The sequence below is a fragment of the Gymnogyps californianus genome, chromosome 3 (genome assembly GCF_018139145.2).
Source record: "Gymnogyps californianus isolate 813 chromosome 3, ASM1813914v2, whole genome shotgun sequence".
Taxonomy (NCBI): domain Eukaryota; kingdom Metazoa; phylum Chordata; class Aves; order Accipitriformes; family Cathartidae; genus Gymnogyps; species Gymnogyps californianus.
Window position 1 is genome coordinate 41,244,329 of NC_059473.1, and position 21,816 is coordinate 41,266,144.

At 36.3% G+C, this 21,816-nt stretch overlaps 1 protein-coding gene across 3 annotated transcripts; it reads right to left on the bottom strand.

The window, feature by feature from the left end:
* Nucleotides 1-2,191: 2,191 nt before the first annotated feature.
* EXO1 (exonuclease 1) lies at nucleotides 2,192-21,144 on the bottom strand. 3 transcript variants are annotated; one of them, XM_050894106.1, is made up of 13 exons: nucleotides 20,976-21,144; nucleotides 18,614-18,733; nucleotides 17,588-17,711; nucleotides 16,665-16,802; nucleotides 16,233-16,445; nucleotides 14,281-14,468; nucleotides 13,326-13,422; nucleotides 12,479-12,695; nucleotides 11,165-11,420; nucleotides 9,392-9,875; nucleotides 8,763-8,864; nucleotides 4,410-4,603; nucleotides 2,192-2,528 (listed from the first exon to the last, which is right to left on the bottom strand). In XM_050894106.1, the coding sequence occupies exons 1-13, from the start codon at nucleotides 21,134-21,136 to the stop codon at nucleotides 2,387-2,389; spliced, it is 2,436 nt and encodes an 811-aa protein (XP_050750063.1). In that variant the 5' UTR covers nucleotides 21,137-21,144; the 3' UTR covers nucleotides 2,192-2,386. The 3 variants fall into 3 exon arrangements, with proteins under 3 accessions (XP_050750063.1, XP_050750062.1, XP_050750064.1); XM_050894105.1 differs by having other exon boundaries at nucleotides 11,165-11,456; XM_050894107.1 differs by lacking the exon at nucleotides 8,763-8,864 and having other exon boundaries at nucleotides 11,165-11,456.
* Between the last annotated feature and the right edge of the window lie 672 nt (nucleotides 21,145-21,816).

Sequence of the window (21,816 nt, forward strand, 5' to 3'; positions counted from 1 at the left end):
TTACTATGGAATATTATCCTACCCAGAGTAAATTTTAACTCAGGAACAAAGTCTTGCACAAATTCATTTGCATATATGTTATCATATCTTTCATAAAACAAACACCAACCCAAGAACTCCACACTTAACTATAAAACTTGCATGCTATTATATGCTTACATGTAATGTAATAGAGGCTTCTACTCTATTAGCTGCTTTCTGAAAAGGATCCCCTATAATGTGAAGTCAGAACCCAAGACCTCCAAAGCACAAACCAGAAACTATACTGCATTATTTTTAATAAATCTACTGTAAGACCATACAATGTAATACAATCAAGAAGCACTTTTACATTAATAATTCCCCTAATACTTACCATTGAAATAGCACTCCAGCAAGTTATTACATGCCCTATGCCTTTTAAGGCATCGTCAATTATATTTTTACCCTCCTGTCCATGCCGGACTATACAGGCAGAAAACCAGGGCACCCATTTGTGACAAAATAGTGTCAATATGGATGTATGTATAACATTTGCTTTATTTCCTCTGATTAACTCTTCAAAGAAGCTAGAGTAAAACAAGTGATGGTATTTTCAATACATGAACTACAAGAACAGGTAAGGCAGTATTTGCAGGCAACAGAATTAGAGGCAGTACTGCTTTCACACATGTAGCTTGCATGTAAGATGTCCTATACTCCCTTAAAATTACCTGTCCTTCAAAATACAAACACGAGTAGTTTGTCTCTTCTGATGATCCACTAAAGCAGGAACAAGTGGCCCTTTGACTGAAGAGGCACGCCACAGGCAAGGATGGACTGTACAAAGTAACCTTGGAACTCCCACACTGATAAATAAGCAATGGAGGAAAACAAGTTATTTTTATGTTTTCCCTTAAAAAATTCATTCTGTCATTATTAATATATTTGTAGCAACACACAAAAAATCATTTAGGCAATAGTTCTACGACTGGAAACACAGAAACAGTTATCCCTGGCCTTGATTTGTCACATCATACCAGAGATAAAAATTCTCATTGAAGATCAATGTTAAAAACCCTGCTTTTCAGGAGTGGGGATTTTCTAGTGGTGCACATATGAGAGGAAGCCTGCCCTAGAGCATCATTGCTTCAATTCCTTATATCCCATACCTTCAACACAACTGTGGAAATAAGAGGACTGCTCCCACAAATGTACACATAACCGACTCTTGTAAGCACCTTCTTTGTAATTTAATGCAGCCGGTCATCTTAGTTTCATAGATGCAAATTCTCTTAAAGAGAAAAAAGTACATTGCAATTAAGAAAACACACACCTACCTCTCATAGGTCAATTTCAAACTTTAAATTTTTGCAAAAATCTCAAAGATGGAGGGGAAGTATTCATCTCAGAAATGGAAAGGACACATTTCACAGGTTAAGATATCCTTTTGTACCTTCATCTGCTGCAGAAAGAGATACTATCCTTTGCTAAAAAAAGGAAAAAAATTTAGACATATCTTTACATTGACTCATATCCTGATTTTAAAGGTAGAAATCTGAAATCCCATCATATTATTTCATGATAATTCAGTCATCCAAAGCAAGTACCCTAGTCTCCTGGATTCTTGCCCTTTAGTTGATTGGCTGAAGACTGAAACTTGGTTTGTTGTGAGGACAATACTCTTTTGTGACCCTTAGCTCTGAGGGCTCATATTTTGTGTGTCTGTTGTTGCATAAGACTACAAATGTGGAAAGAGCAGCTAAAACAGAGGAACACACTATATTTCTTCAGAGATCATTCTATTAATGTGAGAATTTGGGGACCAAATATTTGTGATATTCCTTTCTGCAGTCCCCAAGTTATTCCCACCAATAACATGACTGTATCAAACAGAAAGCTAACTGTTGAGAGAGCAGATCTTACCTTATAGGGAAAAGAAATAGTTATCAGAGTGCTGGAAGTATAGTGAAGGCTGTTATGAACACTGAACAGCAGTTTTATTCCTGTCTTGGAGCCAGATTAGCTCAAGAGGAAAGAAGGAAGAGGCAAAAAAAATGATCAACTATTAAAAATTAAGACACAAACTTGTTCTGCTGCTGTTGTGCAAAGGCAAAGCCATAGCTGTTGTAGAAACTTCTATTGCATATATGACCTACATAAAATGCCCAGGGGCAGCTGAAAAAGGTTTGGACAAAAGTTTAGCATGGGACTTTGAATAAGAGAACACAGGCATCTGAAGGATTTTATTCCAGTTAGTATAGAACTGTACCTTTAAATTCACGCTTTTATAAAAAAGATGACAAATCACTGCTCAGACTAACATATATAGTTGGTTTTCAAAGTATCTTTTCTATATTGATGAAATATCCAGAAGGTAAATTTTGACAATGATTAAAAATGCGTCCTGTTGTGCACAGCATACAGTTCATTGGAATATAGCTCTCTGAACATGACTACGTTCCAAATGACTAAAGATTTCTTCTTCTGTTTCTGGAGTGAGCTGTATATTATCTTTGATTGGAGACAACGGATCTGGCTTTTTACAAGAAGGAAGTTTTTCGTACTCTCTGCACAAAAAAACAAAGACAAAACAAAACCCAAGAATGTTATGATATTATATGTTTTTAACCACAGGCCTGTAAGAACATATGGGTTAAAACAAAGCAAGACCCTTCACCTAACTACCCACTCCTCTATGAATAAGCGCAAAATAAAAATTTGTAATGGAAAGTTTTAATTTCAATTTCACTACAACTGAACAGCTTCACTGAAAGTGATTTCAATTGTTCCAGTTATCCTGCGACAGAACGATAGCTATTAGCTTTATATCTGAAAGACTGTATGTACACCATTCTACTCCAGGTTGTACATACTTCCTTAACATTTAAGTCTTCTGAATAACTGTAGTGTCATATATATCGCGTGAGTCTTGACATTAGGACAGAACAGATCAGTGTTCCACATGATTTATTTGCCATCAGACAATATAATCCTTAAGACATAAGGCTAACTTAGAAACATTTTAAAATCTGAAAAAACAATAAACAGAATACTCAGAGCTAAGTAAGTCCTGGCAGTGAGAAAAACCTTTTTGTGAAATAAATTAAGAAAAGAATCCTTTAAAAGCTAATAAACAAGTACTTCATTTACACAGAAGTAAGTAACATATACAAAAATATATATCCCCAGTATATACGCAGAAGTTACAGACCAACCAAAACTGGATGGATAAAATGTGGATGTTGGGAGCCAAGTCTTGCAACCATCAGCAGAGAAAAGGAACGGAGTGCCATCTAGGCTCACTCTGTTCTATCTGCCTGTATTCTGATAAATCAAAATATATGAATTTTCTCCCTGTGAACAACCATGGTCAGACATGCCCAATTAGAGGTCAAGCAATACATACGCAAACACTTTCACTTCCTCTTTGAAACGGTCATTCTTAACCCCCATCAAGAGGATAATAAAGAGTATGATTTCTAAAAATTTTAATACTGCAAGTAGTATTTTTTAAACAGAAATCATTTGTATGTTTATTATAGCCTACTGTAAGGCCCAAACTTATTAAAATATATTCATCTGACTTAACATATGCTCACCAGTCTCACATTTACTACTCAGTGCAAAGAGAATACTTTTGTCCTACTCACATTTGGTTTCAGGTTAATGAGAATAATAATTTTATTTAAATAAGACTTATTTATTCAAAGTTGAGATTGCTACTTGGAGCTGGGAAAGCTTTGCCATCAGGAGTTTTTACCTGAGGCCATGGAAATAGTGTAAATTAGAATACCTACACTTATTTTTGGTTTGTTTTTTTTTTTTTTTTAAATAATTATTGTCCTTCAAGTTTAAACCTTGAAGATACTTGCAGAAACTTCAAGTTAGCCAGGTCATCTGCACAAGGGAAAACAGTAGCATTTTATGATGTGCAAAAACGTCTCTTGTAACCAGAGACTTCAGCTAACACAAATATTCCATCAATTCACCATCACCTTGAAAGCAGAACAGTTCTGACAATCAGCCATCTCAAAATGTGAGAGGCACATAAACTTAAATAGAAACAACCTTGTATTCAATTAAGTTTGGCAACTTCTGTGCAGCTTTTGCATTTAGACTAAGAAATGCCTTTTGGTATTTGATGTCAAACAACGGTAATAATTTTCATATAAATTATGTTAAACTAAATGCACTACTTCAATAAATGAATTTTAGCTGAGAGTTTTTTCCGGTTAGAAAGAAAAAAGTAATTAGAAGAGCATATTTACCACAAATCATACTTCATGGTTATATCAAGCTTAGGAAACTAAAAATTGTATGTAGAAAATATCTATCTTAAGCTATTATCTTTATTGAATTGTGCAGAAGAGACATGTAAAGTCTACTTTGAAAATTGTTTCTTTAAAAAAAGTATACAGGGTGCTAAGCAAAGGCTTAAAGCAACTCACCTTTTAAATTGGAAGTTTTTCCGGAGTTCACTAATGGTGGCTTGCAGTCCCAGCTTATTTTCAGCATCACAGTGATTTCTCTTCTGCACAGGTGACAGTTTCCTGCTTAATCCGCTTACTTTAGCTGGTATCAATGGCTTGAGCTTTGTTACAATACGCGACCCTATACAACTGGATTTATGTAAACCAGGAACCTGTGAGATTACAGCACAAATGGTTAAAATGACAACTTGTAAGCAACAGATATTATGCTGCAAAGCTTATAATCAAAAATAAAGTGCTTTACATTGTGTCGAGATAACGCAATCTGAATTGCCACAACAAGGTAATTTAGATAGCGTCTATAATCTAAAGAGTGGCATCTCAAACACATTAGACAAAACGCAGCTGTAAGAAGGCAAACCAGTTTCCATAGGTCTTTGTATTCTAAGAGGTTGCAAATACACATTACATTTCAATACAATTTTTAGAGTTGATGATTGAATATTTATTTTCTCATCTGTTTACATGAGAGCACAACAAAGACTCTTCAATGTCAGCTTTCAGAATTTTAAGAGAAGCTACTCTCTGGTATCACTCTCTGTGATACCTATGACTCCATTTTTCATGAAATCTAAGCAGAGCACAGATATCAGTATGATTACCCCAAGGATAATTAGACCTCTAGTTGGACCTTCTTATCCAGTTTCTGTACCTGGAACTCAAAACAGCTGTGTTTGGCCAGAATATCTCTCTCAAATGCAACCAGTCTTAAGTCTGAACACATCAATTAAAAGAAAAATACATGGCTTCATTATATAATTTATTCTAGCTATTCACCATCCCTATTATTTAAAAAAAAAAAAAAAAAAAAAAGTGCCTCATTTTCAATTCACTTATCAGTTTCCAAGCACTGAATCTGTTTTTCCATTTTTACAAGTACATGAAACTCATTTTGACATTGCCTAATTCCTATAATTATGTCAGTGTCATTTTTACATTTCACAATCTCTTATATTCCTGTTATTCTTCTGGGGTCAATATCAGGCTAACTGGCTGATAGCTACTCAGACTGCTGCTATCACGCTTTCTAATACTGATATAACATTGTTGATCATTTTTGCCTTCTCGAACTTCATGCACAAAAAGTAATGAATTTATTTTAACAACAGGAGGAACACACTAACGCCCAGTCTGCAGGATTTTTTTTCTGAGTAGCTTACCACACTTCATAAATTAAAAGTTATACCTATTGCTACCTATTTAATCACTCTCTTCCCATTTGTACTATATGTGCATAATCACAGCACAATAATTAAATAAACGTAATGTACTTTTAGACAAAGTTAAAACTTTCTCTGCCAAATAACTTCACAACTGGCAAAAGGCCACAAATGGCTTATTCATGTTTTCCATAATTTTCTTGTGTCTTACATACTCTTATTGATTTTCCCAATTTTTTGGGAAGTAGCCATTTGGAAGCACTAGAACATTTTACTGTTTGAGCCATTCTGTCACTTCGTTGTAGAATATGAACTACTCACAATTACCAGCTTCTAAGTGATCACTTGCTTCTAGCCTGCTATTTTAGCTTTTGCCTGTCATTATGAGGACCAAAACATAATTATCAAAATACAATACCTGCAGAAGAGATGGTGACTGTCTACAGTTGTAAGAAGTTCTTATTTTACAGTTGGCTACATAAGATTAGTTTAGGACACCTAGGTTATAAATAATGCTCATATTTCCCATTTGGATAATGTTAAGAATAAAGCATTTTGCTCTAAATGAATCATCTTTTCTGTTTTGCCGCATCATCTTTAGAAGATGGTATAGCTCTGCCTACTTCACATGCTTCACTTAACTAATACAAATACCTCTTCCTCATCCAAGTATTTGCTACTGATCACCTAACACTTTTTTTCCTTAAAATAAAAGATGTTGGCAGCCTTTTCTTCAAAGAGAACTCATACCTCAGTTCTTTCCAAAATGACATTGCATTTTGTCATCCCCCCACCACACTTGTTATATAGTTTTTTATTGAAATGACATTGTTTCTACCTGAATAGACTAAACAGATCTTGGAATCCCAAATAAAATTTGGAAAAAAAAAAAGTTTAAAATGTAGGCTAAAAATTGAACAAGAATACTAGGAAGCATAAAAATAAAATCCTAAAACTCCCTGCTTTATAGTATTTTGCTGTTTATCTGTCACCTCAGCCATTTTGCAACACATGTGAAGTCACCCATAATCCCACATTTCTTCGTGGTACTGAATTACATCAGAGTTATAACTTAATTTAACTAACCCAAAAGTAGGCAAAGCTGCATGTCAAACACCCACTAAGAAACTTAAAACCAGAGTAGATTGCTCTCTTTTCTTTTGTCAATATTAGCCTCTTTGCTGAGCTCATAGCAATTGTGGAAAATAATTAGCAGTAAAAACTACAGCTGGAATACTATCACAGAAAAAACTACAAGGTCCTAGAGAGCTCACTATCTTATAGGCATCTGTTAGAGAAAAGCTTCTATTAGTTTTGATACCAGAATTGACTAGCTAGGCACTTCATATTTTGGATTGGAACCATGATAAGAGTTGATAACTTCCCCAGATTGCCTCCCCAATTATTAAATTTCTCTACAGATCAGCTATGTTATTCAGCTTACCAAAATCAGAAAAATTTATGTTTTAAGTGATTGACTGCTTCTTCCCTAAATCTGGAACTCATTATTCCCTTCGGTATCTTTTACTGTACTTAACACCAGCAAAGATTTCCCTTGTTTTATGCTTGCAGCAAGCAATCCTAAGAAAAACTGACCCAAAAGTGGTGCTCCTTATCTCTACCTCCCCCCTCTTTAATTCTGGCTACTTGTTCCAATGGTCTCACTGGTGCTACGACTCACACGAGCCTGAGAGTCTGGGTGGGCCTGAGTTCCAATATGATTCACATTTTGGTTGTTGTTGTCAAGTTAGTTTTCAGCCAGTTCAGTTTTCTGGTCCAACTCATTATAAGTATTATTACCAGCACATAAAGGAAGCAGAGGGAATGCATGGCCAAGGAAATAAGTGGAGGAAATCCTCCTACTAGCCGCTTGGCTTTAAACTAACCCTACTGTCCTCATGGACTTTCCACAGATTTCTGTTGTCTGAAGAGCTCCAAGCATCCTGAAAATTTTTTTATATATGGTGCTTATATTACCTCAGTACTTCCATACTGTATTCCCCAATATTTAGTATATTAATTCTCCCAATATACCTTTAAGGTGAGCAAAACATTAAGCAAAATATATTAAATACATTCTTAAAAACAAAGTAATAAAGTTCTGAATCCCAGGGTGATTTCATTTCATTGGTCAGTCTTGTTGAGGAGAAGTGGGCAAAAATGTTAATCTAATGAAAAAGCATCAGTTTTTGTAATCAGGTGTTCCAGAATAAAGATGTAAATTCCAGCTTAACACAGCAGTGACTAACAATAACCACAAGATGTCACTATTATAACAAAACACACACAATATTCTTGTTTAGCAGAGAAAGCTTGTGATTTTTAGTCTGCCTAAGAGAAAGAAGTTAGTATGGGTGTACATGAAAGGATGAAAGAATCTTCCTTTGAGTTATGAATCTTTTGGCCAATTCTAATGACAATGCCTAAGGAGTTAAAGCACTTCTAGCTGTTAAGGTCTTAGAAGTTTTGTGAACTAGACAAATGGGTAAAGCTCTTAGAAATGTCACAAAGACAAGGGACATAAGTTTATTCTTAGACATCTAAGAAACCACATAGAAGTCAAATTACAGGTGCCCAACCACTAGGAAAAATAACTGAAATGCAGGCTCTGAAGGAAAATTGACTGTCCTTCCATACTGATTCATTAGTGTCTAAAAAGTCTTTTAAGTAAAACAATTAAACAAGAAAGGTTGACTAGAACCTTTCCACGTTTTGGAATTTAAACACGCTTTTTCTAGTCAAAGAGGAAGGAGACTGCTAAACTAGCAGATTTATCAAGACAAGCAATGAAATGAGGTTGTATCTTGTGACTGTATCTGGATTATGAACATGACTGCAATTTGCACCATAAAACCTGTGTATTTAGCATGCCTGAGGAAAATTTAGCCAAGCTAAGGCAAAAAAATACTACTTCTTATGTTATACCGAAGTGTTTAAAATCCCCAAACAAGTTGCAACTGTGATATCAATCATAGGTGGCCTGGTTATAGTTCATTTCAGCTCTGATATAGATGAACAATATAGTTTTCTCTTGCCAACATGAGCACTGCTTAAGATTCTTTCATTAAGAGTTCTAGAATGAACTAGTAGAAAGCAAAACCTGATTTTCAGAGTTTAGTAGAGCTCATAGTAAAGTTAGAAGAATTTTTACCTTGGTCTTTATGATCGTATTTTTTCTGTCAGTTTGAACAGCAGAAAATACTGGAGACCGAGTACATTGATCATCAGCCAGTTTTGAATTGGAGTCAGATTCCTTCATCAAGAGAAAATTCATTTGGTTTTAAAACAGGTTGGTGGGGTGGTTGGGGTTTTTTTTGTTTGTTTGTGTGGGTTTTTTTTTTTTCCCCACAATGTATATTTTTATATCTACACATATATACTTTATAAGGTATAATGTTTTCAGCAATTCTAAGAACTTATACAAAAACCTGGGCTTATTTTCAGCAAGCAAGACTATGGTGACATACATATGCTTTCTGAAAGGACTTCTTCAGGGACTAACAAAAGCAGAGAACAAAAGCTAGCCTACCAGGTTTTTTTTTAAGACCCACTGTAGTGATAGCAGTGGAAAGACTGAAGACAAACTAAAACCAAAGAACAGACTTGATGTAAGCTAGTAAATCAATCCATTCTACACAACTATGTTAAGCATTGACAAGTTGCGTTAGCACAAGCTACGTAATCTGCAGGGTATCATTTTGAAGAGAAGACTTTGCTGCCTAATTTATTTTATAATTTAAAGTGAAAGCAAATGCTGAAAACAATGTCTAGTTTTCTTACTTCTGCATCTGAACTGTTGTTAGACACTTGTGGTATTTCTGAAGACTCCAAACTGCATTCTGATGGCTCACAAGACCTTTGAGACTGTGATGACTGTTCCAGTTCTGTTAAGGGGGAGAACTCTTCCTCCAATTCGCCACACACTGCCCCACTCTCTGTTTGTACCCCATTAATCTGATCTTCCTGGGATACCACACAGTTGCTTCTCTGTTGGTGAAAGTGCTGTGAAAATACAGTATGAGATGGACCAGGATTTCCTGAATTATTTACGAGGCTGCTAAACCACCGGAAGCAATTTTTCTGCGTTTCTCCAGGAGGTGTAAAGATAGTCCTTGTTGATTTTTCAGTTTCTGAAAACTGAGAAACATCTTCTGCTACATGTTTTACTTCCTGTTTCTGGCAATCCCGCTCAGCATCTTGAGTTAGATCACTGTCATCCTTCTTTGCTCTACCATCAAACATAATTGCATCATTGCAGAAAAACCTAAAAAAGTAAAAAAAATGAAGGCAAGGGAGAAGAAAGTTATTGCAAATGAGTATGTCATCTCCAAAAATCAAATAGTTGCCTCTATCCATCAATTTTATTTCTGAAGTGCACTTGCAGACACAAATTATTTTGACAATGGGCAAAGTCTTAGTCCCTCAGGGAGGCATTTAACAAACAACAGTTAAAAAAAGTGGAAAAAAAAAAGCATCTGTAAACATGTCATTCATTGACTGAAATACTAATAATGTTCTTCATCTGAAAAAGAGAAGAATCTAGGAATCCTACAAAATTTAAGAATATATTCATTAATTATCATAAACCTAAACAGCAGTGAAACACTTCAGCACCTCTTATCAAGGAAACTAGAACCTATCTAGTTCTTTTCCATGCTATAGCAGCAGCTCCTAAGAGTAAGTACAAGTCAGAGCTTTTTAAGAAACTGAGCATTGCTTTAGAGAAGAACCTACCATCACTGACAACTCTTAATTTTTGATGCAACATAACAAAACTTTCAGCTCAGGAAGGTGTGCGTTAAAGCTAAAGAACATCGGTATTAACACTGTTCTGTAAAATTACACTGCTGAAAAATATTCAAATTATTTAAGATAAAAATTACACAATAAGAGACATAATTGTGATAATGCTTTGTAAAACCATTTCAAGTAGCCGTGGCCAAATGCAATGAAAAAACCCATAACACAGCCAATTAAAAAAACCTGACAAACCCAAAGTCCCTCTTCTCAAAGTGCTGGTGCAGAGATCAGGAGCATCAGCTGAATGGGACAGGATAAGAATAGGTATTTGTCATACAGTATGACCAGGTTTGGCCTTACTGAAACAAACAAAAAACCCTGTCAACATAAGTCAATATAGTCACTAACTGCGTACATATTTGGCAGAAAGCAGCTTTTTTGGGTTTTGGTTTAGTTTGGGTTTTTTGTTTGTTTTTTTTTTTTTTTTTTGAGATGTGTCATATGACCTTTACCTGGAAAAGCAATACGGCCAATTCCTAATTAATTCTGATACCCAGAGGCTAGACTGTATTAAATAGTCTCATAGTCTTCATTTCTGCAGTAAAAATTGACATTATTTATCTGTCTCACACATAGACAGCATGCCTAGCACAAAGGGGTTTCCATCTCAGCTCAGGACTACAGGTGCTTTAATACAGTTGCATAAAAAAGTCTGAGGTAGCATTGTTCTCATTTCCAGTATTCAGGTTATTTCAGCAACCAGGACAGCAAATAGTATTTTGCTACTTATTAAAACATGTGATGCAAGCATACCTGCTTCTTGTTCCTGGAACAATTACAGCATCCTTCTCTTTGTTTTTCCTTTGTAGAAAGGAAGCAAATTTATTTCTAACTCTGGGCAGGGAGTTAGAGCTTTCTTGAGTGACAGAAGTCCCTGAAGAATCAAGGCTTTGTATTGCCGAGACACTCTTTTGTGCTTGACCATCATGATCACTCTCCTTCTTGAATTTTTTTGCTTTTGAAAATGAATATTGGTTCAACAGATCTCCATCTGAGATTTCTTCTAAATCTAAAGACAATTTAAGCATCACTGTAGAAGCATGTTCTAGAATTAACCAGTTATGAGAGAATTGAGCATTACATATTTATTCTCACAGGCTTAAAAATATTAGTAAGGTTTGGTAGGAACATTCTTGACATTACAGTTTAGAAGTCTAACACGGTTGTTTTCTAGTACATAGCCTTAAAAGTAACTTTCTATGAAAAGGTAGATGGAGTGAAGGCAGAATAGCTGAAATGAAACATGATGTTTGTTTTGGGGGGTGGTGTGGTGGTGTGGTTTTTTTTGCTTTTTTTTTTTTTTTTTTTTTTTTTTAAACTTTGAAAGCAAAACTAGATTTGACTTAAAGGCAGGTTGCTAAACTAACTACAAATTTTGATAAACCAGGGAGTAGGAATATATATCAGGAGTAACAAAAGGCAAAAAAGGAGCCCTAATAGCATAATCAGAAAGCAAAGGAAGCAGAGAAAGAGAAAATACTTAACATATCAGACAAAGCACAATGGGAACAAAGAAGTGCCCCTTCTATTACAAGCCCACAGTTTATTTCAGCACATATAACTTAGGTGTGTAGAACACAAGACAGCACAGATTTACTAAAGAAAGTGAGAAAGTTGGAGTAAAGAATACCTATACAGGGGATACAGGCAGCACAGTGTTAGAAGAGCACAGAAAACATTCTTTAAATTTTCCGTCTGGCCAAATATCAACTCTAGGGAAAATAGCCTATTTTCATTTCTTCACAAGCCATTATAAGACGGAAATTAAAACCAAAATATCTAAAAATAGAACAGATGGTATTAAACATGACAACTTAAATTTGAAAACAACGAAGTTTTATAGCAAATTAAAGTTAAAATCAAGTGCTGCTGAAAGTTTGCTGCCACCCTTAATCATTACGTAGGCTTTAATATTATGGCTTGTTAGTCTTGCAGCTTGTTGAAAACAGAGTACAGACGATAAAAGTTAGGCCTCTAAAATCTCATGCCATCAAGTCCAAGATAAAATCCTTTCTTTCCCCACAGTCTTCTACTGTTATTTATATACTTATTTTAATAAAAACATACCATTCCTTGGCCTTTTTGCCAAGAGGTCTTTGCCCGGAAGTTTTAGCCCTTTAATACTAATTATCTTCTCCATGCCTTTTGTTGTTGGTTTCTCTACTAAATGCATTTTATGAGGAACAGTATCTGCATTAGGGCCAAGCTTGTAGTCTCTGCTCCAAATGCTATTTACATGATTAGCATGTTTGTCATTCCAGCCACAACTTCTCTGCTGCACAGGCTACAAAAAAAATAACAAAACAACAACAACAACAAAAAAAGACATAGGCTTATAATTTTACCTTCTACATATGATTTCCTAATTTAGTATACAAGGATATTTTGACATTTGCACATCTAGTGACATACTCTACACAAACATTTTCTTTTTTGTTCCCACATTTCTCACACTTTTCATACAAATTCTTTTTCTTTTGTTCTGCCATGACTTCTTCATTCCAGTACGGCGCAAGTGACTAACTGCTCATCTCAGACAAAATTAAAAATTTAAATTTTATTTCTATTCAGAAAAACTAATTTGGGAAAATACTTTCCTCAGAGTTATATACTTGGAAGAAATCCAAATCTCTTTGAGAATTTTCTTTTTAAATCAGTTACTTCTGTCAATAGTACTAAGGAGTTATCAAAAAAAGTCTGAAAGTAAAACAAATATTAAAGTCAAATGCCATGAAAAGTAAGATTTTACCTGTTCAAAGAATGAGAAATAGGTGTGTGGGAGCATACAGTTTCTGTAACAGCAGAATAGCTTTCACTGCCAAGTCAGTTGCAGATAGCATTCAATCATATTTTTCCATGAATGTTCAGACCCACATAGAAATCTCAATATATAACATCAGAACAAAGATGTTACCTGTGCAACATCAGGGTTATAATTATCAATTTGTTCCATTGTGTCGATATCAATGTTGCCAATGGCAATTTGAAAAGCAGTACCATCACCAAAATGTCTGTTCCCATCATATGAAAGGAAAATATCTGAATATTACATTAAATTTCAAGAACCGTAGCATGAAAGTTAGACTAGCTGTTTCCCATTTTTGCGCTAAAAAGCATTGCCAGAAAGTTAACCAAAAGCATTACTGCTACTACTCATGGCTCAATCTGATGCAACAGCAATTGCAATAGACCTGCAGTGCCTGGCAAATCACAAAAGTCAAAGGGAAAACCTTCGATCATCAGCAGGAAAGTTACCATCTTTCTCCTTACTAATTTCTGGAAATGCCAGAGATTAGGTGGCTTGAAGAACATACAAAGCTAGTAACTACTTCAACAGTCCCCTCTCTCTCTTCATTTTCCTAATCATCCATGCTGAAATTTATGCTGCAGAACTGCAGCAAAATGCTGCTTGTTCTATCGGAAAAGATATCTGGTAAAACAGGAAATGCTTAGATTAGGGAATGAGTTGAACACGGATTGAGAGAATTAAACTGGCAGAGATTATAGCACACCTAACACAGGCAGAAATTAAAGACAGTCGTAAAGTGACTCAAACAGTTTAAACATAACCTGTATTTAACGAGTTGTTTTCTAAAAAGAAAAAAAAGATCATTAACTTCTGTCTAAAAAGATATGTCAATGATAGGTCACTCAGTTACCCCTTGCACTTTTTTTTATTAATTAAAATCAGAGCAAAAGAGAAAAGAAGAATAAAAACCAACTTTCTAAGATTGCAGAAAAGCCAGGCTTTAGTCAACAGCAGAGATGCAATGAAAAATATAAGTACACCACAGATGCAATGAAAAGTATAAGACACCACATCTGCTCACGCTTATTTCCCCACTCTGCTGTTTCAACACAAAGGATACCGTCCTGCATAAATTAGTGTTTCTGGATCAATATCATCCCCATATGCATTCAGAGGAACTAATTTTCTGTTGACAGGATCAAAAACTAACTGATAAAGGAATGTATTATTGGCTCGTGTAAAACCCCGTATGTATTCTTCTGGTACTGTTATATTCATCTTCAAGTACTGCCCCATTTTCTTAATAACCTGTCAAAAAAAAAAAAATTGCTTAACTGTTTCATTTAAACAGGTTACACAAAAGGTTAAATACATTTCAGTTAAGTATCTGCTTGTAATTAAATGTAGAATGCGTGTCCCGTTACAACAAGCCCATTCAGCTTAAACAGGAGAAGGAAAAAAAGAAGTTTTGTACATTATTTTCCCACTCAAGTTGCTTACAATCACATAAATAATACAATTCAACTCTTTATAAATACTTCTTGTCCAATCAATAAATACAGAATCTGAATAGAAATACAGAGCATCTCCTTAAGGTACATATGTTAAAACTAATGCACATCAAATTTTCTCATTCATATTATCAGAACACATAAGCAATACGTGGGTGTTTTTAGGATAGAAAAAAGCAAAACTAATCAGATTTCTCCCGCCCCTCCATTACTCATCACAAAAGACTACATACTGATCTGGTAGCTCCTCGTATATATTGTTACTGCACCACTCTCAAAGAAGTTCTTAATAATTCATTGACCTCCACGTTTTCCAGTTTCACAGAAGGCACATTATGTTCTTGTGAAGATCAAGTTTATCACAGTGCTAGAGGCAAGAGTTTCTCCTCCTCAGCTGTGTTTTGGCCATGCATCCTAAATACAGGCAAATTTACCCATCTCATCAAGAAGTAAGAGTTTGAACAGGCACTGTTGGACTACTTTGTATCTCTTGCCTCACTCATGACTTTCCAACACTGTTGGAAAATAGCAGTGATGAATAACATGACAAATTCCTAAATGAAAAGTTTTTCAAATTATTAAATCCTGATATTTTGCTCAAGAGATACCTTAAAGGAAATCATGATTCATATGAGAAAAGTTTAAAGTTCCCTTTTTATTGCCACAAAAGCCAACCAAACCAGTTGCTTTGATGCCTGCTTTACATAATACAAAACATTTTAATGATGTTTAATTAAAAATCATAGTTCTTTGCATACATACAGCATGTGAGAGGAAAAAAAACACTAAAGCATACAAGTAACTTAAGATGATAATACATTAAGTTAACTAGACTGCATATTTAAACGCTTTTCTGGATTAGATTTACCTGCCTTCAGGACAGCCACATAAGGTATTTTTCTTATTAGCTCTTAAAAACCTCTCTTCTCCCTTACTATCTATCTAGAAGTTACCCCCACTCTTAGCCTATGCATTTCCTAATACTAGATTTGTTTTCATTTCATACATTGGATAAGAAAAAAAACAAACCTACCCTATCTTTTGTTTTGCACCATACCAAACTTTTCTTTCGTAATGTTTTTAATATATTAATGTCTGTATCCATATGTATGTAATTAAATGCAAAAAGGGACTCAAATAAGATTCCCAATCCCTGCCCCTCCCCCACACAGATAAAAGTGTACTTATGCAAAAGAGTTCAATTAGCAGTTCTAATAACTAATCTGCAAAAACCAGAAGAAAGAACAGGTAATGAGGGGAAAAAAATCCAAAGTCTTACAAAAAATTAAGTCCTTCCTCAAATAGAATATGCCCTTGAAGGATTAGAACAATTCTTTATTTAAGTTTACTTCGGTGTATTTCATTAAATATACAATAGCTTCAACACTTGAGTAAGTTTAGCTCAGCATCTTTCTAAAGCACAGGTAAAAAATACTTCATTTAGCATTCTCACCAAAATGGAGGACGTCAAGGACCCTTCATATATTCAACTCAGTGTTAATTTCATATGTACTGATATAGGCTCCCAAAAAGCCAACACACAAAGTGAAACCAAGTTTACCTTTATAATATCTGGATTGTTAGCTAATTTTAGTAACTTGCACGCTTTAGCTAACCCAATTCCATGAATTGACGAGAGGTAGTCACAACCAGAAAGAATACACATGTAGCGGAATTTCTCTTCTGTAAATACATTTCCAAGCTGCTTGCAGTTTCCTAGTCGAGCTTGATCTATCTCTAGTCCATTTCCAAACTTGTCAATTTTCAGAAACACCTGGAAATTAAGAGGAAGTGAAAACAATAATTTTCACCCATATAAGCTAGTTTGTTGCACTTAGTGGAAACAACAGAGGCTGAATGCTATTCTCATCTCTTCTGTTTCCCCCATTTACTGTAGAAGAGTAAATCCATACATCAAACACATTTGGCAACTTCAAACTCTGCTTTTAAGATACCAGCGAGAGGTAAAGGCCATTAGTATTTTCTTCCATACCTTTTTACATCCAAAAGCTAAAAGATCAGAGTCTTCTGTAATTATAGCTTGAACCATGCCAGTCTTATTAAGATAAGCCAACTGAGCATCAGCTTCATAAGGAGCAACAATACAGTCAACTCCCCGGGCTCGTGCAGCCTGTACATAAATAAGAAGCATACAAGTACTTTGCATCAATTTTCAGTAATTACCTTAAGACATCTGAAAGTGTAAGAACCTCTACCTTAAAAAACTGAAACCATCATCTTTTTAATCACACACCCATCCCCCCATTAAAGCCTGATATTTCATATTCAAAACTCAAGTTTCAAGCAGTTTAGACCTATATAGACTAGTTTATAAAAACAACCTTTCCTGTGTTGGCCTGTAACACTATGCTCACTGTATCTGACCACAGGTGACAGCTTCAAACTCATGCAAGTTATATTCTGGACAAAGGAAAAAAGCACTAGAACAAATGTAATACTATTTTGATAAAGATCCTATGACTGCAGTGGAAGGATAGCAAAAAGCTACTGGAAAGGTTTTTAAGCAGACAGATTTTTTTCTGTAGTCTATTCTCAGGAACTAGCCGAGGGGAAAAAAATAAAAAAAAAGAATTGTGTTTAGTTTTTGTGCGGCAAAAGTAAAACTGTTGGTGTTATCAAAGTCAGTTCAGAGCAGTAAGAAGAGATGTATTTCAATTGACACATCATCATTATTTATACAAATGGGCATAATAAACTTGAAGTGAAGTTAAAGTTTGCTAACCGTGCCTAACATAACCCAGTGTATGCAGGACAATTAGAGGCTAAGAAGGGGGAATATTCTTCTTGTCTAAAGAGAAGAGGTAGTGACGTAGCCATACAAAAGCAGAGTAAGACATGCTACCTACTGCGTAAATTTTTTTAAAACTGTCAGTATCAACAGCATTGAAAACTTACTTTAATAACTTCATGAGCCATAAGATGGGTAACATTTACACTGCGCCCAAAACATTCCCTAGCTTCTGACAGTTTCCCTTCCTGCAACAATTGTTTCCCCTTCAGAAGACTGGCTTGACGCTTCCTGAAAGATAAACAAAAATATCCACCAATCTCAGATTTTTTCACTTAAAAGAACAAGTAGCGGAAAGGACTAAGACATAGGTAGGAAAAGGGGGAAAAAAATTGTTTTGCAGATGAACACCTCCAAATCTGTTCTACTGCGTAATTTCTTAAAACATAAGAATAACTAAGTCATTGCATTGACAAGGACGATTAGATTGACGTGTTGAAATTTATAATGTTTTCTCAGAAAACAGTGACAACTCAGGAACTGAAATCAGTAGTGTAAAAGAAGAGATGCACCCACTCTCAGGTTCCAATAAAATAGATTTAATAGAATTTGGGAGTAATCTGACATTAGATAATTATTGGTTTAGAGGACAGAAGGCATCATTTACTTAATTTCAAATATCGGAAATTATTCCCTCCATGCTGAAGGAAGCATGTGTTCCATGGGAATTTATAAATAAAAACCACTAGTGAAAAATTCTCACCGCTTCAGTGAGAAGTCCCATTACATAGGGACCTGAAACAAGTTTATCTGATTATTTGTAGAGAAAGATGAGGAAGTTGGTGTTATTTTGAAATAAAATTATATTGGGAAGAAATATTTTTGTCCAGATATCACGAGGGTGGGTAAACTAAAAGCCTTTAATACATTACAGGAACTAATGCTCAGAGGTTTACTTCCTTCCTCTATAAAAGTGCTTTCATTTATGAAGTACATTTCTATTTTTGGAATAAAACCTCTAAGAAGAGGTTTGTATGATTTTAAAATGTAAATTAAATGAAATAACACTACATTGCAGGAAAGCTTACCAAAGATTACTACCTAGCTGAAGTGTGAGGTTTTTCAACTTTGAAAATTAATTGCAGTGTTAAACATACTGCTTTGCTTGCAAATCAATACAGTTCAGTACTTACTCTCGTCGGGCCTTTTCCACTTCCTTCTTAGAAGGTAGGGTGCATCCATCAAATACCAAAATTGGTTTAATTCCAAATGAGAGGAGCATATCAACAAGTTTCATACAGAAAGCTACATAACTGTATCAACAATAACAAAAGTAAGAAAAGAAAGAGAAACTTTATTGTTAAGCACAAGTCTATTGCATACTTTCTATTTGCAGGAAAGGAGAACTGTAAGTTTAGGACTAACTATTGTTCAAGGATCTTAATGGGCCATGTATTTCCCCAGCACCACAAAGAGTAAGAACACTTGAATGCTGGTAGGTTTTTTTGGGTTTTTTTGTTTTTTACAAGAGAAATGCTCCACCTCCCAACTCAGAACTGGACTGACTGCTTCCTACTCCTACACAAAATGAAATAAGAACTCGAGTACAATTCAGTTTGATTTTGCTACATTAGGTTTCAACACTGCCAAAAACTTTACAAGTTAAAACATGGACCACCTTTTTAGTTTCAGCAACGCAATTCATAATGGCCAGGGAAACAGGAGGCAGAGGAACACAGTACATTATCTTTCCCCGAAGCCTTGCGAAAGGCAGACTAAATGCACTTTTGTAGAGTTGGAAGAGTGATGGGGTATTAAACCTCTCTTTGTGGAACTATCCACTCTTCTCTCCAGATGGTGGATACACGCCATGGACAGACATGCAAAAATATCTTCCCATACTAAAAATACAGGCACAGTACTGAAAATATTCCAAAAGACAGGAGAGTTCCCCAAACTGTACTAACAGTGAAGACAGTATATGGACCAGGAGGCAATCCTCCACTGTCTTCCAAGCCCATCCCTTAGTAGAATATTTGTAGGGAATTCCAGACTTTATGTATTCCCTCGGACCTCTCATCTCCTTACCTGTTATTTCTACAGATCTGTATGAGATCATTTCACCAGCAGCACAGAACTAAAATCTAACTGCTGCTGTAAACACTAAGTGCATTACAATGACACTCAATGAAAAAAAAAAAAATTCAAGTTTGTTTTTTCTTTTTCTTTTAAGGACACTGTTTAAAACAGCAAGAGCAACCTTTCCAGCAGGAGGCAGGGAGGGGAGGGAGAGTGGGACTTAGGAGCACTTAGAATCTAAGGATATGAGCACTAAAGAAACTGGATTTAGAGCTACAAAACATAAACAAAAAAAATAACTGATTTTTGAAAGACAGGAGCGAATAGGATTGCAGCTATATCATACCTCAATTCAGATGAATTTTAAAGTGTGAAAGGATTCTCTACACTATAGTTAAAGTGCCAGTCTAAGATCAGTAATCATATGTGCATAGAAACAAAATTTGGTCATAAAATATTCATGTAGTTAAATTCAACCATTCCAAAGTTTCCTATGACTATTAATGTTTCTCCTGTCAGTCAATTTCTTTCTCAACTGAAGTGTATCCTGTTCTCAGGACTCTGAGGGATCTTCACTACCTTCTACTACTAAGTCAGGCAGCAGGGTTGGACGAAACTCTACAGTTCTTCATATCAACAGAAGCAGGAGTTAAAGATTTGAAGCCATTTGCAAACCACCAACTCTTCCTTGCCCCAATCAAACATTTAATCAAAGTTTCATAAGTGAAGTTTGATCTAGACTAATCAGTGTAGCTTTATTTTTGAAAAGATGAAGATTAATATTTATTTAAAACTATATTCAATCTAAAACAAGAGTTTAACCCAGTTTTCCAGAGATGGGCAAGAACTTATGCAAATCTGATCTAAGCTCCAAAGCTGAACTTGAAATACGACCACAATTTCTGTTCGTTTCCTTCCTTAGAAATACAACTGCGCAAGTGAAAAATCCATGTTACATTAGAAAAGCTACTCTTACTAAAAATATAGTATGTTAAGCAAAAAAACTTACACCTTATTCGGAGCACAACACATTTATCAGAATTCCTCAGTATCATTACAACTTTTGTCACAGCAGTATTTACAAACTATCACTTCGTACAAATAAGGTTCCTGAAAATAATACTAAATTTGAAACACATGAATTGCATCTACAGAATCTCATCAGAGAGGTTAGATTATAGTTGAGAGCGAGTCATGCTGGAAAAAAACTAACTCATCTAACCATTGGTGTTTCAACAGAAAATATTTTAGAGTTTTTTTCACCCAATATATACTTCAATATTTATTTTGCACAGTTGGAAAGCTATTTACTTATAGCCAACATTTCTAATTCCAAAAAGTACAACTGGGACTGAGAATTCAGAAGCAACAGTAAGAAGTGAAACTGCTTTAACTTAGTTTTTAGCTCAAGAAATGTCATGCTAACAAAACTTTAACTTGTAAGAGGGCCGAGACCGAAATGTAACAAAGACTCACAGATCTGTTGGCTCTCCTCGGGCCAGCTTTTCAGCACAAGCATAAGCGCCTTTGTGCAGCCAACAGTAGGTGTCCACAGCTACCGTCTGCCCTTTGTATTTCTTCACGTGGGTAGACTCAGCAGCCTCCTTGATAAATTGGAGTAGGCCCTGAATCCCCATGATGTTGCTTAAACTGCAGTCGGGAAAATGAAAAGCGTGAGCACAAGGTTGAGCCTCGATCTTTGCACAAGGAACGTCAGGTCAGGTTGCAGACAGGGTGCTGGGCTGGACCAGAGACACAAGAAGCTCCTGCGAGTGGCACCATGCACCCTGCGCAGCCGATGCTTCTTTCCGCCGTCCGAAGAGATGCAAAATCTTTAAGCCAGCGGTGCGTGCAGCCCGCGGGGACAGGGCTCCACGCCGCCGGCGGGCCCCCAAGGCAGCTGGGGGGGCAGCAGGCCCCGCGCACGCTCCCCGACAGACAGCGGGGTCGGGAGAGCGGACAAGGGGCGCCAGACACGGCCCCCTTCCCCCGCCTCGGTCAGGTCAGGGCCGGGGGGGCCTCAGCGACGCCCCCCGCGCCGTCACTCACAGCCTCCCACCCAGCGGCACGCCGTACCGACACCGGGAACTGTACCTGTCCGGGGGCGAGAGGGTCTAAGGCAGCTCTCCCAGATCGGGGCCGCCTCCCCCATGGCGCCGCCGGCTCCTCTACCTCTGGCCGGGCCGGGCCGCCACTGCCCGGGGAGGGGGCTGAGAGAGAGGGGCCGGGGGGAACACGATCACCAACCGCCGCGGAGCGCCGCGCGCCAGTACCTGGCTGGGGAGGAAGGGGAGGCGCGCGCGCCGGCCCCGCGCGC